The sequence below is a fragment of the Pristiophorus japonicus genome, chromosome 5 (assembly GCF_044704955.1).
Source record: "Pristiophorus japonicus isolate sPriJap1 chromosome 5, sPriJap1.hap1, whole genome shotgun sequence".
Taxonomy (NCBI): domain Eukaryota; kingdom Metazoa; phylum Chordata; class Chondrichthyes; family Pristiophoridae; genus Pristiophorus; species Pristiophorus japonicus.
The window spans coordinates 35,503,515-35,521,485 of NC_091981.1; the positions used below are offsets into that span (position 1 = coordinate 35,503,515).

The 17,971-nt window shown below is 44.6% G+C and overlaps 1 protein-coding gene across 1 annotated transcript in view; it reads right to left on the reverse strand.

The window, feature by feature from the left end:
- The window catches only part of LOC139264061 (aryl hydrocarbon receptor repressor-like), a 286,011-nt gene that overhangs the window by 20,878 nt on the left and 247,162 nt on the right, over positions 1–17,971 (reverse strand). Inside the window, exons 4-5 of the mRNA XM_070880159.1 lie at positions 14,634–14,723; positions 361–504 (exon numbers count right to left, since the gene is read on the reverse strand). Coding sequence (XP_070736260.1) covers positions 361–504; positions 14,634–14,723 — 234 coding nt within the window. The remainder of the gene's footprint in view (positions 1–360; positions 505–14,633; positions 14,724–17,971) is intronic.

The following is a 17,971-nucleotide window of genomic DNA, read 5'->3' on the forward strand; positions in this document are numbered from 1 at the left end:
GTCTATCCTTCCTGAATATTGAATACCCCTGGATGTTGAGTTCCCAGCCTTGGTCACCCTGGAGCCATGTCTCTGTAATCCCAATTACATCATATCCGTTAACAGCTAATTCATCCACCTTATTATGAATGCTCCTCGCATTGAGATATAGAGCCTTCAGGCTTGTTTTTTTTTCACATTCTTTGTCCTTTTAGAATTATAACCACTCAGTTGTAAAAACGTGTGCTATCAAACAAGGCGGCCCAGTATCACCATCTCAAACCTAAGCTATTCTTATTTTACTGCTACTGTAAAAAGTGAGAGGTCACTCCATGTATTTTATTTTACACCACGGGTCGTGAGAAAGCAGATTGTTTGAACATATGCACCACTAGCTCCTTGTCCTGGAGGATCCTGCCCAGACACCTGCTGTGGTGGATTCATGGCCCAGTGTAGCTGCCTCTGGAACTCCTGCCGATCATCGATATGGATGAAGTCGTACACACTCTGGTGCATCACATCAGTCTGCAAATGCAAAATTAGACAAGTTAGATTGAAGCTGGCACCAGTCAAAGGGAAATCTTAATACAGAAGGACGAGGGTTTGGGGTTTAAGATGTTGCAGACCAAATTCTGGATAGATGGGGCAAAGATGGAACAGGCTGGAAAAGATTCTCCAGGTACTGCACTCAACATAAAGGATCAGAACAAAAACATTGCTTTTGATTTTCTCCAAGAAAAACTTGTTTCGATAATAAAATGTAAATGTTCCTTTTTGGCGTGTGTGGGGAATGGTCCCAGCAGTAGTGAAGAAAATGAGGCATAAGAATTCCATCCTCCCCCACACTGCCTCGAGATTTCTGGGGACTCCTAGAGTTTTTTCTTTCTATTCATTCATGGGATGAATAGAACAGCGATATATGTCCAAGTCATGATGCTGTGTGTTTTGGAGGGGAACTTGGAGGGGATGGTGTTCCCTTGCGCCTGCTGCCCTTGTCCTTCTAGGTGGTGGATGATATGGGTTTGGGAAATGCTGCCAAGGAAGCCTTGGTGAGTTGTTGCAGTGCATCCTGTAGATGGTACACACTGTAGCCACAATGCACCAGTGGTGGAGGGAGTGGATGTTTAGGCTAGACTTGGCTTGCACCAAGCCTATGTAATAACAATGGAAGGGGGTGACGCTGGCAAGGCCGGCATTTATTGCTCATCCCTAATTGCCCTCAAGAATGTGGCGATGAGCCACTTCTTGAACCGCTGCAGTAGGTGTGTTGAAGGTTCTCCCATAGTGCTATTTGGTATGGATTTGGACCCAGTGAAGATGAAGGAACAACGATATATGTCCAAGTCATGATGCTATGTGTTTTGGAGGGGAACTTGAAGGGGATGGTGTTCCCTTGCGCCTGCTACCCTTGTCCTTCTAGGTGCTGGATGACGTGGGTTTGGGAGATGCTGCCAAGGAAGCCTTGGTGAGTTGTTGCAGTGCATCCTGTAGATTGTACACACTGCAGCCACAATGCGCCAATGGTGGAGGGAGTGGATGTTTAGGCTAGACTTGGCTTGCACCAAGCCTATGTAATAACAATGGAAGGGGGTGTGGATTGTTGGTGTACACTCAACTTGTTGGTGCCATGTACTATTGAGCATTGTTGGTATATACTGGGTGGTGGTGATCTATACGGGTAAGCATTGTATGGTGTACACGGGGTGGTGGGGATATATACAGGTAAGCATTGTATGGTGTACACCGGGTGGTGGGGATATATACTGTGTTCATTGTTGATATATAATGGTAAGCATTGTATGGTGTACACTGGTTGCTGGTGATATATACTGTGCGCATTGTCTCGTGTCCCAGATCATAGTTTCACACTTGGATCTTCCCAATCTTCAGTTCTCAGCCATTGCTGGGTCAGTGGGCTAAGTCCTATATCCCTTGGAGGAGAAAGAATAATCAGAAGCTAAATCTACCTGAGCCAACCAACACCTGGTAACTGGTTACAGAGAACCAATGTTATAGATTATCTGACTGCTGGCTGAACAAGGGACTAGAAACCAGTAAAAAAAATAATTTAACACACAATATGTACATGCACACTTTGTCTGAAGGAACTTTGTATATTTGGGGGAAATAAAGTGCTGAAAAATTTCTGCCTTGGTCACAAGATTCAGAAGTGGTTGGTAGATAAATGATTGAGTCAGCTAGTCTGAAACTAGCAGCACCAATATTAGAGCTGACACTAGATTAACGAACTGATTTTGCTGGTAGTAACCACCGATGTGTGAGATTTGGTTTTACTATTGCAGTTTATCTTGTTTATTAAACATGCCTCATCTCCTATTTAAAGAAAGAACTTGCATTTATATAGCGCCTTTCATAACCTCAGGACGTCCCAAAGTGCTTTACAGCCAATGAAGTATTTTTTATTTGCAGGATAATCACTGTTGTAATGTGGGAAACACGGTAGCCAATTTATGCACAGCAAGGTCCTACAAACAGCAATGAAATAATGTCAAGGAAATCTGTTATAGTGATGTTGGTTGAGGGATAAATATTGGCCAGGACACCAGGGAGAACTCCCCACTCTGGTGATGTGGAATCTTATACACCCACCTGAGAGGGAAGATTCAGTTTAATGTCTCATCCGAAAAACCACACTTCCAACAGTGCAACACTCAGTACTGCACTGGAGTTTCAACTGAAATCTTGGGCCCATGTCTCTGTAGTGGGACTTGAACCCACAACCTTCTGACTCACAGGCAAGAGTGTTACCACTGATCCACGGATGGCTAACACTGTGGCAGCATGTTCAGTCTCCTGGATATGTTTAGCTTGTATGGTCATTCACGTGTACACTGGCTGCTGCTCTCTCTTCTGATTAATGATACTTCGACTCGGACCAACATTTTTAAATAAAAGCAGGAATGCTTTATATCATTGGATAACACAAGGCTTTTGGAAATATTTATCCTCCCCATATTTTCCAGAGCAGTGGCACGCAAGGACTGGAAGAGCAGAAAACAATGACTGAACACTTGTACACTGTTGTCACAAGTAGCCAACACTTAAAACACTTTGCACAACACTGTAGCTGACAGCTCAAATGTCTATTGCATGGGACCAGATTGTTGAAAAAGTGTTTGCAGTGTTTCTCCTGGCACAAGCCTGTTTTTGTTCAAAGACTGCAATTATAAGTAACCTACCGCATGTGCCTAATATAACCGTGCATTCATTCTGTCTGCCTTTCATTGAAGTGAACAGAAAATTAGATCTCACTCAGGTTGGTAGTTACCGCACAGATTGCCAAGCAGTGCCAGAGCATTCAAATTCCAATCTTTTATTCAAAGAAAGTGAACACACCCCCCAAGTTTCTGCTCTGCTTATGAATTCTGTCTCAAGATAAACCCAGCTGAAAAAAGTCATTCAACCTATCTCAGCTCACCTTTCAGAAAGACCCTAGACTTCTGTGATTGCTACATCCAATTGCTTGTTAAATGGTTCCAGGGCTATTGCCACCAATACTCCACGCGGAATTGCATTCCACAGGTTGATCATCCTTTAGCCCTGATTTTAACGGGGGCCATACCGTCTATAGGCCCCCCAACCCCACCATCAGTCAGGCAAATTTAAATACCCCCTTCCTGAGGCCTGGGTGATTTTAAATATTCACTCCGAGGCCCAGGGGATTTTAAATACCCCTCCCCAACACCCGCTTCTGACCACCACCAGGGACCCGTGGAAATGGTGCATGGCAAGATAAGTCAGGAAGGAGGGGGCGCTTCTGCTTTAATCTTAGAGACAGAATCACGCACTGCAACGTAAGAATTACACTGGGACCGAAATACTTCATTGGACTCCGACATTCCAATATTTATGAGGTTTGAAAGGTCAAAATTCACAGGAACCCCCCCAGTGTTTGGGCTCATTGGAAAGGAAATTTAATTTGGGACTATCTACCGGAAAATTTGAAATCCTAAAGTGTTTATGGAAGAAACTATGAACTTTAATCAAATTTTGGACTTTTACAAGACTGTGGGCGGACCTAAGGAACTGAAGGAGCCAGCTTGATTATTGGAACTGTCTGGGTGTTGGGACTAAGATGAATTTTGTCTGGAGAAATGGATATTCGAGAACCCTTCTCCACAAGAGGCATTTACATTACAATAATAACTCAGAGATGGCCAGCCATTAAACTAAACCGAGAAAAGCCATCTTCAACATGAATAAGAAACAAGGGCCCACTACAGCCTGTATACAAAAACCAAGCAAAAAAGGACATTGCGATTACCAAGCTAATATTTCCATCAGGAAACAGATTTAGAAGAGCAACCAAGACATATTAACTTTTAATGAGCCCGTCAAAATACTACATAGAAATGTCAAGCCCGACAAATTTAAACAAAGAATTCTGGACCGATTTGGCGTGAAGATTAGGACAACTCAAAAATCGTATAACTGGGCCCCTGTTTTAACCAAGGGTATGCCATACTACGCCAGATGCCATACTACGCCTAGTACCATACTACGCTTATGTCATCAAGAAGGGAGAGAAACCAACGCGACAGTTGTAAACTAACTTCTCCAGCTTTGAAGTCCTGAAGGAAGGAAGATCATCATCATCGTGGCAGCAACCGACCACAGCCAACCTGGTACCACCGAAAGACCACCGCGATCGACTAAACTCAAAACAAAACTCCAACAGAAAGAAACTGAAGAATCGAAAGTTTCCACTCTACAATCTAAGTCCTGACTACCAACAGGTGAAAACATTACCTAAAGAGACTTTGAACCTATTTCTAATGAAGGAAACCGGGTACTTACCCCATAGATCCAAAACGTGCCTCACCGCATCAGCGGACTCAACCCAACTGAAGATTGCACAGCAAGAAGTCTTCTCCGACGTTCGGGGTATGACAAGCAGAACCTACAGAATTCAACGAACCCCGAAATCGCGAACTACCGCTAACTGACCAGAAAGGATTGGTAAGCATAGTCCCTGACTGCTCTGGAGTCTAACCTAGCTAGGATTAGGTATTGGGAGGTGGGAGGTGTAATTTTTACTGTAACCCCCTTTGAATGTGTAATGTATTGATCTTTATTAGATTGATTATAAGTTTGACATTGTATTTTCTTGTCTGTAATAAAATCAAAGTTCTTTTGCATCAAACCAGTTGTCCTTTGCACTTTATCACATCCCCCAAATAAACCCAGATTCCAGATCCCAAGGGAGTGGGAGTGATTCGAACTACTCAAGTAGGTCAGAGGTGAACCTGACCCCCGGGACTACCCCTTACAGGTTCCTCCTCCCATCTGTGGAAGCAGCCTCCAGCCTCTCAAAAAGAGTTAGAATCACTGGAAAAAGGGGCGGGAATACAGAGGATCTGCCCAACTGCAATTTTAACCCCCCCACCAACCACCCGCACCGATCCTGCTGGACAGGTGGGCATGGATATAATCTGGGCTTTTATGTGAAATGGAATTCCTGATATCAGTACTAATTTACTTTTTACTAGTTGTAATTCCATGTATATTGTGATGAGCAATGTAATCTGCTAAAGCTAGTTGAGGTATTAGGGGAGTGCAAACCATAAGGGAGAAAGACTTGCAATTTATACAGTGCCTTTCATAGCCTCAGATATGGCCCTTACTGCTAAAGAGATCAAGGGGTATGGAGAGAAAGCGGGAAAGGGGTACTGAGGTGAATGATCAGCCATGATCTTATTGAATGGTGGTGTAGGCTCGAAGGGCAGAATGGCCTATTCCTGCACCTATTTTCTATGTTTCTATTAGGAAGTCCCAAAGTGCTTTACAGCCAATGAAATTCTTTTGAAGTGTAATGACTGTTGTAATGTAGAAAACGTGGCAGCCAATTAGCACACAGCAAGATCCCACAAACAGCAATACGATAATAACCAGATAATCTGTTTTTAGTGAAGTTGGTTGAAGAATAAATATTGGTCAGGACACCAGGGAGAACTCCCCTGCTCTTCTTCAAATAGTGCTATGAGATCTTTTACGTCCACCTGAGAGAGCAGACTCCGTTTAATGTCTCATCCAAAAGTCAACACTTCCAACAGTGTTGTTGACAAACACAACTGTGTGAATGGCATTTGCTGCTCATGGGCTCTGTTTGATGCTAATACAAAGGACAACGGGCAGATCAGGTCGGACAGAGTTTGAGTTATATATTTAAACATCAGTTTAAAAAGCCTACATCAGTTTTTATTGACAAATAAATAAATACAAAGGTAATATACGAGAATTATTTTACTTTACTAAATTTATATAATAGACCTTCAACGATGTGGTAGCTCGGTGTCAGCTGTTGCTCAGTGGTAGCATTTCTGCCTCTAAGTCAGAAGGTTGTGGGTTCAAGTCCCACTCCAGGAACCTGGGCTCAAAAATCTAGGTTGGCACTCCAGTGCAGTGCTGAGGGATCACTGTAATGATGGAAGTTATTATTTTTCTAAGTTTTTTTTATCATTTCCCTAATTTGTCTGCATATTTTTTTTCCTCCACCTCCCTTCCAAAGAGCCAAGAAAAAAAAGGTTGCATTTACATGGCACCTTTCATGACCCCATGACACCCCAAAGCAGTTTACTGCCAATGAAGTACTTTTGAAGTGCAGACACTGTTGTTAAGTACAGATTGTCTGGAAGTGGTGCGGCAACAGAATGGTTACAATAGCAGACTAATGTAATAGAGCTTCACCTAGTGGACTACTACTCCACCAAGTGAACTACTGTGGTAATGCAAGTATCATGTATATATTAAAAGGATCATGTTACTATATCACATGATTAGTTACTGTAGAGCCATATTGTGTTTGTGTGTGTTTGTGATGTCATAAAGAATATATCACATTGGTGATGAGGATGGAATAATTGAATTTCCTAGCTGAAATTTTTGTTGGTGGATCATCCAGTCAAACAACAGAGAGACTTTGAGAGGTTCTTTGTTTTACAGAATAGCTAAAAATCCACACTTAGCTGAACTGAAGAGTCCAGACGGCTACGCATATGGGAATAATAGGGCACTTAGGTGATTTCCATCATGACTGAGACACTTTCGGAGCGTATGTGGAGTGGCTAGAAATGTTTTTCACCGCAAATAGTATCGTCGAAGTTCCTGATAATGAAAACCGTAACTAGGCGGTGTTAGAAAATGGATTATTTTCCTGACTGAAGCAGGCCCTGAGGTGTATGAAACCCTGAAAAATGTGCTTGTTCCCATCAAGCCAAAGGACACGCTACTGACGGAGATTCTAACGAAGTCAGAACAACACTGCAGTCCTGAGCCCCTGGAAATTGCTGAAAGTCATCGGTTTGGAATACGAAATCAATTAACTGACGAGAGTATCAGTGAGTACTTTGTAACATTAAAAAAGCTATCCATTCACTGTCATTTTGGAAACTTTCAGGACCGAACATTGCATGACCGCTTTGTTTGTGGGATGAAAAATGAAGCAATCAGAAGAAAATTGTTGACAACCCTAACTTGACTTTTGAGTTAGCTTGTCAGACAGCTATGTTGATGGAAATGGCCAACCAATACTCCCGAGAATTTCGTGCCATTTCCAGTCAGCAGACAACCGAAGTGAATCACCTGCAGGTTAAAAGTAAAAGGCAGTTGGGCACTAAGGCCTCAGCAACTGGCCATGGTAACAGTGCATTGAGGTCATACGATCAGTGCCTGGGACAACACATTGCTCAAAGCTGTCCATATATGAAGGCAGAGTGTTTCTTCTGCAAGAAAACTGGGCATCTTGCGAAGGCATGCCGACTGAAGAATAAACCAACTTTCAATGCTATAAGTAGAAATCGGCAGCCACTACATAGCATTGAAAAGAAGCAGCAGGACAAGGAGTTTCTGGAGATGCACATCATCAGGAGCACAAGGGTATCGAATAACAATTCATGAAGTATCATCACCCAAGTAGACGTTGCAGGAACCAGGATACCTATGGAAATCGACACTGGTGCATCCGTGAGCATAGTACTGGAATCGCTATATCTCGACAAGTTGGGTGATTTTTCACTGGAGAAGATAGAGCTGCGAGGCTACTCAGGAAAGCAAATCTCTGTGGTAGGACATATCATCATCATCATCATAGGCAGTCTCTCGGAATCGAGGAAGACTTGCTTCCACTCTTAGCATGAGTTCTGAGGTGGCTGCACAGTCCAATACGAGAGCCACAGTCTCTGTCACAGGTGGGACAAACAGTCGTCGAGGGAAGGGGTGGGTGGGATAGGTTTGCCGCAGGCTCTTTCCGCTGCCTGCGCTTGGTTTCTGCATGTTCTCGACGATAAGTCTCAAGTTGCTCAGCACCTCCCGGGTGCACTTCCTCCACTTAGGGCGGTCTTGGGCCAGGGACTCCCAGATGTCAGTGGGGATGTTGCATTTTATCAGGGAGGCTTTGAGGGTGTCCTTGTAACATTTCCGCTGCCCTCTTTGGCTCATTTGCCGTGAAGGAGTTCCAAATAGAGCGCTTGCTTTGGGAGTCTCGTGTCTGGCATGCGAACTATGTGGCTTGCCCAGTGGAGCTGATCAAGTGTGGTCAGTGCTCCAATGTTGGGGATGTTGGCCTGGATGAGGACGCTAACGTTGGTGTGTCTGTCCTCCAGGGAATTTTTAGGATCTTGCGGAAACATTGTTGGTGGTATTTCAACCGCGACTTGAGGTGTCTACTGTACATGGTTCATGTTTCTGGGCCATACAGGAGGGCGGGTCTTACTACAGCCATGAACTTGGTGGCAGTTTTGAGGGCCTGGTCTTCAAATACTCTTTTCCTCAGGCGGCCAAAGGCTGCACAGGCACACTGGAGGTGGTATTGGATCTCGTCATCAATGCCTACTCTTGTTACATAGAAACATAGAAACTTAGAAAATAGGTGCAGGAGTAGGCCATTCGGCCCTTCGAGCCTGCACTGCCATTCAATGAGTTCATGGCTGAACATGCAACTTCAGTACTCCATTCCTGCTTTCTCACCATACCCCTTGATCCCCTAGTAGTAAGGATCACATCTAACTCCTTTTTGAATATATTTAGTGAATTGGCCTCAACAACTTTCACAGTTCCACAGATTCACCACTCTTTGGGTGAAGAAGTTTCTCCTCATCTCGGTTCTAAATGGCTTACCCCTTATCCTTAGACTGTGACCCCTGGTTCTGGACTTCCCCAACATTGGGAACATTATTCCTGCATCTAACCTGTTTAAACCCGTCAGAATTTTAAACATTTCTATCAGATCCCCTCTCATTCTTCTGAACTCCAGTGAATACAGTTGATCCAGCCTTTCTTGATGTCAGTCCCGCCATCCTGGGAATCAGTCTGGTGAACCTTCGCTACACTCCCTCAATAGCAAGAATGTCCTTCCTCAAGTTAGGAGACCAAAACTGTACACAATACTCCAGGCCCTGTACAACTGTAGTAACACCTCACTTCCTCTGTACTCAAATCCCTTCGCTATGAAGGCCAACATGCCATTTGCTTTCTTAACTGCCTGCTGTACCTGCATGCCAACTTTCAATGACTGATGTACCATGACACCCAGGTCTCGTTGCACCTCCCCTTTTCCTAATCTGCCATCATTCAGATAATAGTCTGTCTCTCTGTTTTTAACCACCAAAGTGAATAACCTCACATTTATCCACATTATACTTCATCTGCCATGCATTTGCCCACTCACCTAGCCTATCTAAGTCACTCTGCAGCCTCATAGCATCCTCCTTGCAGCTCACACTGCCACCCAACTTAGTGTCATCCGCAAATTTGGAGATACTACATTTAATCCCCTCGTCTAAATCATTAATGTACAATGTAAACAGCTGGGGCCCCGGCACAGAACCTTGCGGTACCCCACTAGTCACTGCCTGCCATTCTGAAAAGTCCCCATTTACTCCTACTCTTTGCATCCTGTCTGCCAACCAGTTCTCAATCTACATCAGCACACTACCCCCAATCACATGTGCTTTAACTTTGCACATTAATCTCTTGTGTGGGACCTTGTCGAAAGCCTTCTGAAAGTCCAAATACACCACATCAACTGGTTCTCCCTTGTCCACTCTGCTGGAAACATCCTCAAAAAATTCCAGAGGATTTGTCAAGCATGATTTCCCTTTCACAAATCCATGCTGACTTGGACATACCATGTCATCACTTTCCAAATGCGCTGCTATGACATCCTTAATAATTGATTCCATCATTTTACCCACTACCGATGTCAGGCTGACCGGTCTATAATTCCGTGTTTTCTCTCTCCCTCCTTTTTTAAAAAGTGGGGTTACATTGGCTACCCTCCACTCCATAGGAACTGATCCAGAGTCTATGGAATGTTGGAAAATGACTGTCAATGCATCCGCTATTTCCAAGGCCACCTCCTTAAGTACTCTGGGATGCAGTCCATCAGGTCCTGGGGATTTATCGGCCTTCAATCCCATCAATTTCCCCAACACAATTTCACGACTAATAAGGATTTCCCTCAGTTCCTCCTTCTTACTAGACCCTCTGTCCCCTTTTATATCTGGAAGGTTGTTTGTGTCCTCCTTAGTGAATACCGAACCAAAGTACTTGTTCAATTGGTCTGCCATTTCTTTGTTCCCCGTTATGACTTCCCCTGATTCTGACTGCAGGGGACCTACGTTTGTCTTTACTAACCTTTTTCTCTTTACATATCTATAGAAGCTTTTGCAGTCCGTCTTAATGTTCTCTGCAAGCTTCCTCTCGTACTCTATTTTCCCTGCCCTAATCAAACCCTTTGTCCTCCTCTGCTGAGTTTTAAATTTCTCCCAGTCCCCGGGTTCGCTGCTATTTCTGGCCAATTTGTATGCCACTTCCTTGGCTTTAATACTATCCCTGATTTTCCTTGATAGCCACGGTTGAGCCATCTTCCCTTTTTTATTTTTATGCCAGACAGGGATGTACAATTGTTGTAGTTCATCCACGCGGTCTCTAAATGTCTGCCATTGCCCATCCACTGTCAATCCCTAAGTATTATTCGCCAATCTATCTGAGCCAATTCACGCCTCATACCTTCAAAGTTACCCTTCTTTAAGTTCTGGACCATGGTCTCTGAATTAACGGTTTCATTCTCCATCCTAATGTAGAATTCCACCATATTATGGTCACTCTTCCCCAAGGGGCCTCGCACAACGAGATTGCTAATTAATCCTCTCTCATTACACAACATCCAGTCTAAGATGGCCTCCCCCAGAGTTGGTTCCTCGACATATTGGTCTAGAAAACCATCCCTTATGCACTCCAGGAAATCCTCCTCCACCGTATTGCTTCCAGTTTGGTTAGCCCAATCTATATGCATATTAAAGTCATATGATAACTGCTGCACCTTTATTGCATGCACCCCTAATTTCCTGTTTGATGCCCTCCCCAACATCACTACTACTGTTTGGAGGTCTGTACACAACTCCCACTAACGTTTTTTGCCCTTTGGTGTTCTGCAGCTCAAGTTAATGTCCTTCCTAACTATTGCATTAATCTCCTCTTTAACCAGCAATGCTGATAGGAGGCTTCCGGGATAAGGGAAGTGGTCCACGTTGTCCAGGGCCGCGCCATGGATCTTGATGACTGGGGGACAGTGCTGTGCGGCGAGGACAGGCTGATGGAGGACCTTTGTCTTACTGATGTTTAGCATAAGGCCCGTGCTTTCGTACGCCTCAGTAAATACGTCGACTATGTCCTGGAGTTCAGCCTCTATGTGCGCAGACGCAGGTGCGTCCGCGTACTGTAGCTTGACGACAGAGGTTGGGGTGGTCTTGGACCTGGCCTGGAGACGGCGAAGGTTGAACAGGTTCACATTGTTTCTGTAGTTTAGTTCCACTCCAGCGGGGAGCTTGTCGACTGTGAGGTGGAGCATGGCAGCGAGGAAGATTGAGAAGAGGGTTGGGGCGATAGCGCAGCTTGACCGCGGTCCGGACGTGGATTGGGTCTGTGATGGATCCATTGGTAAGGATCACGGCCTGCATGTCGTCATGGAGCAGGCGAAGGATGGTGAAGAACTTTTGGGGGCATCCGAAACGGAGGAGGACTCTCCATCGAACCTCGCGGTTGACAGTGTCCAAGGCCTTTGTAAGGTCGAAGAAAGCCATGTGTATAAGGGCTGATGCTGTTCCCTACATTTTTCCTGCAGCTGTCGCGCTGCAAAAATCATGTCCGTTATGCGCCGTAGGGAACGAAATCCGCACTGCGACTCCGGGAGGAGCTCCTCGGCCACAGGGAGAAGACAGTTGAGGAGGACTCTAATGACGACTTTCCCAGTGGCTGATAGCAGGGAGATTCCTCTGTAGTTGCCTCAGTTGGACTTGTCCCCTTTTTTAAAGATGGTCACGATCACTGTATCTCTGAGATCTCCCCGCATACTCTCCTCCCTCCAGACGAGAGAGATGAGGTCATGTATTCATGCCAACAGTGCCCCTCCGCCATACTTCAGTGCCTCAGCAGGGATTCCATCTGCACCCGTAGTCTTGTTGTTTTTAAGCTGTCTTATGGCTTTTTCTACCTCGTGCAATGTTGGGGTCTCACTGAGGTGGTGGTGGGTAGCATGCTGCGGGATGGAGTTGAGAACACTCGGGTCAAAGGCAGAGACTTGATTGAGGAGATCTTCAAAGAGCTCCTTCCAGCAGGCTCTGACTGCCTCGGTGTCCTTGATGAGTGTTTCCCCATTCTTGGCCAGCAGTAGGGTGGGGCCTTGAGTGTTTGGACCGTAGGTGGCCTTGACTGCGATGAAGAATCTTCGCACATCATGGTTGTCGGCCAGCTGCTTCATCTCCTGTGCTTTCTCCATCTACTACCTGTTCTTTAGGTCCCGAGTTTTTTGTTGGATCTCAGCAATGAGCCGCCTGTAATGCTGTTTTGCTGCTCCCGAGTTGGGTTGTTGTTTAAGGCTCAGAAATGCCCTGTGCTTGCGATCTATTAGCTCTTGGATCTCCTGATCATTCTCATCAAACCAGTCCTGGTGTTTTCTGGTTGAGTGACTGAGCGTCTCTTTGCAGGCTCTGGTTATGGAGGCCTGGAGGGTAGATCAAGCGCTGTGGGCACTCTGCGTCTCGAGGTCATCAAAGCATGCCAGGTTAGTTGTGAGGCGCTGACTGTATAGGGCTCGCTTAGCTGGGTCCTTAAGTGCTCCAGCATTAACTTTTTTGCGGCACTGCTTCTGCTGCCCCCTTCGCTTTGGGGCTATGTTGATGTCAATGATGGATCGGATTAGGCGGTGGTCGTAGGACATATCACCGTACTGGTGAAATACAAGGATCAGTTACAAAACTTGCTTCTCTTCATAGTGGCAGGAGACAAGCCTGCCTTAATAGGTAGAAATTGGTTGGGATCACTGAAGCTGGATTGAAATGAAATTTTTCGTGTTGAAACGAGATTTGCATCGAAGGATAATGTCATCAAGCAATATCTGATGGTGTTCGGTGAAACAGACGGTCAGATCCAAGGTTTTAAGGCGAGTGTCAGAAAAAGACGCGAGATCAGTTTACTGCAAGCCACGTCCCGTACCATACACACTCAAGGAGAAAGTTGAGCAAGAACTCAAAAGACTAGAAACTGAGAACATTATTTCTAAGGTAGATCTAAGTAATTGGGCTACATCCATTGTTGTTGTACCTGAGTCAGATGTTGATGCTATATCCAGGTTGCCATCCCCATCACAAGTTACACCCAATAGAGAAGAAGTGTTCTATTTTTCTTACATTGATGAACTGCCAGTCACAGCTGAAGAGATTGGTAGAGCAACCAGGGTCACATGACAAGTTCCTGTCGAGCCATCTGGTGTATGTGTGTGTTTGTGATGTAGTAAAGAATATATCACAAATAACAACCCAAAGATTGTGAGTTCATAATGCCGTCATGGCCATTTAATTTGTGAGAAAGTACCATGAAAACTGCCAATTGTCATAAAACCCCAAATGGTCCACTCATATCCTTCAGAAACCTCCCACCCCTACCTGTTCTAATCTACACGTGACTCCAATTCCACAATACGTGGTTAACTCTTAATGCCCTCAGGAAACCTAGGGGCTCCCTTCCCCACATCCCAAGAACAGTAAAAACGAATTAAAATTCTTATATTCTTACAATGATATGTAGAAATGAGGTAAAACAGTCCACTTGTACCTAATTTACACTATTTTCTTACAATTATATGACCTCGGCCCATCGTGGAGGACAATAATGTATACTTCTCTCAGACTTGAAAAACAATTGTTCACCACTATTCTCTGCTTTCCGTCTCTTTGCCAATTTAATCCCATGGGCTTTAAATTTGCTAATAAGTATTTTATGGCATAATCTTCAAGTACGAGTGATTTTCCTTTCAAAAAAACATATTTTTGTTCCTTTTTTCCCCCCTCCCCACTTCCAAGCTCTGTCGAAGTCTCTTATCCCAAGGGAAGGCACACAGTCTGTCCCCGGGACTGGCCATGCTCCTGTTGAGCCAGCTGTGAAGGCAGCAGCTTGGGATGATTCGCTCTCAGATTCTCCTCGTGCCCCTGTGGGGATTTGTTTGGCCCTCAGCGCATCCTCAGTTCAGAGACCAGGAACTCAATGAATGGGGGGGGGGTCACAGGCTTGAAACTCAAAGCAAGAGTCGCATCACTCGCAAAAAAGTCACAGAATGTTCCAGAATATCAGCTCCTTACCTGATGAAATCCCAGATAGTCGATGATTGTGGGAGACACATAAAATATCATTCCATCAGCACTCACTAGCAGCACAAACCCTTCCAGAGCCTGGAGAAAGAAAAATCAAGCTAGTTTAGTATAATGTTGAAAGTATTATCAATGGCTGTGCATTCAGCTGCATAGGTCCTACACTCTGAAATTCCCTCCTTAAACTTCTCCTCCTTTAACTCGCTCCTTAAAACCTACCTCTTTGACCAAGCATTTGGTCACCTGACCTATTGTCACCTTCTTTGGCTTGGTGTCAATTTATTGTTTGATTACGCTCCTGTGAACCGCAGAGGGATGTTTTGTTATGTTAAAGAGGCTATATAAATGCAAGCTGTTGTTGTACAGACATTCTGAAGAAGATGGGGGCATTTCTTAAACAGACAGACACAATTGCTGCTCCACCCTAGGATGGATGGGTCAATAACCTTGCACTGCAGGTTTCTTCCCTGGTTTGAAACAGCATAAAAAATTGACAGCTAACTTTCACGGCTTATATCAAATTTAAGTTCGAAGTTAGGTTAAAATGATGGGGTAACAATTGTCATTGTATGTAGGTGTCTGTGGAGATTTTTGGGGTTGAAATTTCTCATGGCTTCTGTCAGTCTCCTACCATAACACTGACGGGAGATCACTAGTCCTGCCGTGTCTCTGCCATGTCAGGAAGTTCCCTTGAGGCCTAGGAAGGGGTGAAACCTCCATTTTTCTCTTACTTGGCTACCTGTATCAGAGGGGGTAGAAACAGCAAATACTGGGAGTTCCTGTGCCCTCGGCCTACAGGGGACTCAGTGACGCATTGACAGACAGTGCGCTGAGAGACAAAAGGCACACCAGCCTCTAATCCAGGTATGTATTTGCCCACTTGAAGGAGTCCAGACTGGGATCGGACTCGTATTGTATGTGTGAGGGTTGGGGGGTGTTGGAAACCCTGATTCCAATGGTCTGCTTTTTGTAGCCACGCTCCATGATATTTCTACAAAATCATCAATACATTCTAAAAAGATGCATCATAACATAAGAACATAAGAAATAGGAGGAGTAGACCATTTGGCCCCTCGAGCCTGTTCCGCCATTCAATTATGATCATGGCTGATCTGATCATGGGCTCAGCTCCACTTCCCTGCCCGCTCCCCATAAGCCTTCACTCACTTATCGCTCAAAAATCTGTCTATCTCCAATATGTTCAATGCCCTAGTCTCCACAGCTCTCTGGGGCAGAGAATTCCACAGATTTACAACCCTCAGAGAAGAAATTCCTCCTCATGTCATTTTTAAATGGCTGACCCCTTATTCTGAAACTATGCCCCCTAGTTCTAGATTCCCCCATGAGGGGAAACATCCTCTCTGCATCTACCTTGTCGAGCCCCCTCAGTATCTTATATGTTTCAATAAGATCACCTCTCATTCTTCTAAACTCCAATGAGTATAGGCCTACTCAACCTTTCCTCATAAGTCAATCCCTTCATCTCAGGAATCAACCTAGTGAACCTTCTCTGAACTGCCTCCAATGCAAGTATATCCTTCCTTAAATACGGAGCCCAAAACTGTATGCATTACTCTAGGTGTGGCCTCACCAATACCCTGTACAGTTGTAGCAGAACTTCTCTGCTTTTATATTCTATCCCCCTAGCAATAAAGGCCAACATTCTATTTGTCTTCCTGATTAATTGCTGTACCTGCAAACTAACCTTTTGTGCACAAGGACCCCCAGGTCCCTCTGTACTGCAGCATTTTGTAATTTCTCTCCATTTAAATAATTTATTTTTGGTTTTTCTTGCCAAAGTGGATAACCTCATACTTTCCCACATTATACTCCATCTGCCAAATGTTTGCCCACTCACTTAGCCTGTCTATATCCCGTTGAAGATTTTTTGTGTCCTCTTCACAACTATCATGAATCTGCTAATAATACAGATCCAAGACAAAAGCAAAACCCTGCGGATGCTGGAATCTGGAATAAAAACAGAAAATGCTGGAAATCTCAGCAGGTCAGGCAGCATCTGTGGAGAGGAAGCAGAGTTAACGTTTCGCCAGAACTGGAGAGCATTCAAAAATAACAGATTTTACAAGCACTGAAAGGGGGAGGGGAAGAAGGAATAAAAGGGAAGGTCTGTAAAAGATTGGAAGACAAGAGAGATTAGAGAGACAAAAAGGATGATGGCCCAAATTCAAATGCTAATGCCAGGAGTTAGAAAAACATTAGTCGAAATAGCGTGTGAATGGGAGGATTATAACCAACTACCATTCGAGACAAGGAGAAAAAAAGAAAAAAAGAAAGAGAGACAATCCTTGGCAATAGATTTTCAATGTTGCTGCATAGCGATTGGGGTCAAATCTTAACTCTAGATTGTCAACATTGGACTTGAACCCATAAAAACAGTTTTTAATATTCCTTCAAAAACAGTGCATTGGAAGCAGAACCTGGAGATGAACTGAACTCAGTGACTTTATAACTGTCGTGTGAAACTTGCTGTGAGGTGGAGTTTACAGTTACACTGCTGAAGGGAAAAATACTGATCGACGTCAAAAAGCACCAAAAAGTCAAACGTCTTGCTAAAATAAGAAAGCCAAATACAATAAATATATTCCTCTCATTCTATGCTGCTGAAGTTCTAGATCAATGGCCAAGATTTTGCGAAGGATTAGCGGGCTGGATCGATGGCAGGTCGGGTGGGAAAATGTATTTTTTTGACAGCGGGTTGGGAACACGAGTGGGTTCAGTAGCCATTGCTCGAGCTCATTAATTGATAGCTACAAATGGATAGTAAAAGTTCCCACCTGACAGATCATCATTTTCCTCAGCCACAAACTGTTTCTCAGTCCTTTTCCAGCATAGATTCTGCAGGCTTTTCACTTTCCACTCTCCATCCACTCTCACCTCATTGGAAGAATTCTCTCACAATTGACAGAATGCTTCTGTCATCTGTACTTCATCTGCTGTCTATTCCATCAACATGGGTGCCCTTTATACTGTCTCACCTTGATCCTCAGAATCTGACCACGATCAGCCCCAACACCAGCAGCACCAGGCACACCAGCACTAACAACAACACTAACCTTCTCCGCAATCACCTGATGCGTTAGAGGTTAGGTTAGTAGAGGGGTCTGCACTGGGTAATGAACCGGGCCTAATGGGCTACAGCAAGGCCAAGCGCAAAGGGAACCTCGGGAGCCAGCCCCTCGGAGGGCGAGTTTGTGCGTGAGTTCTGCAGCACAGGACTTGGATGAGGACCTCGATGGGGAGACGTACACACAAAGGGCCATGCACACTGACATGATAGGTACTATGACAAAGGTGCCCGAGACCCTCTC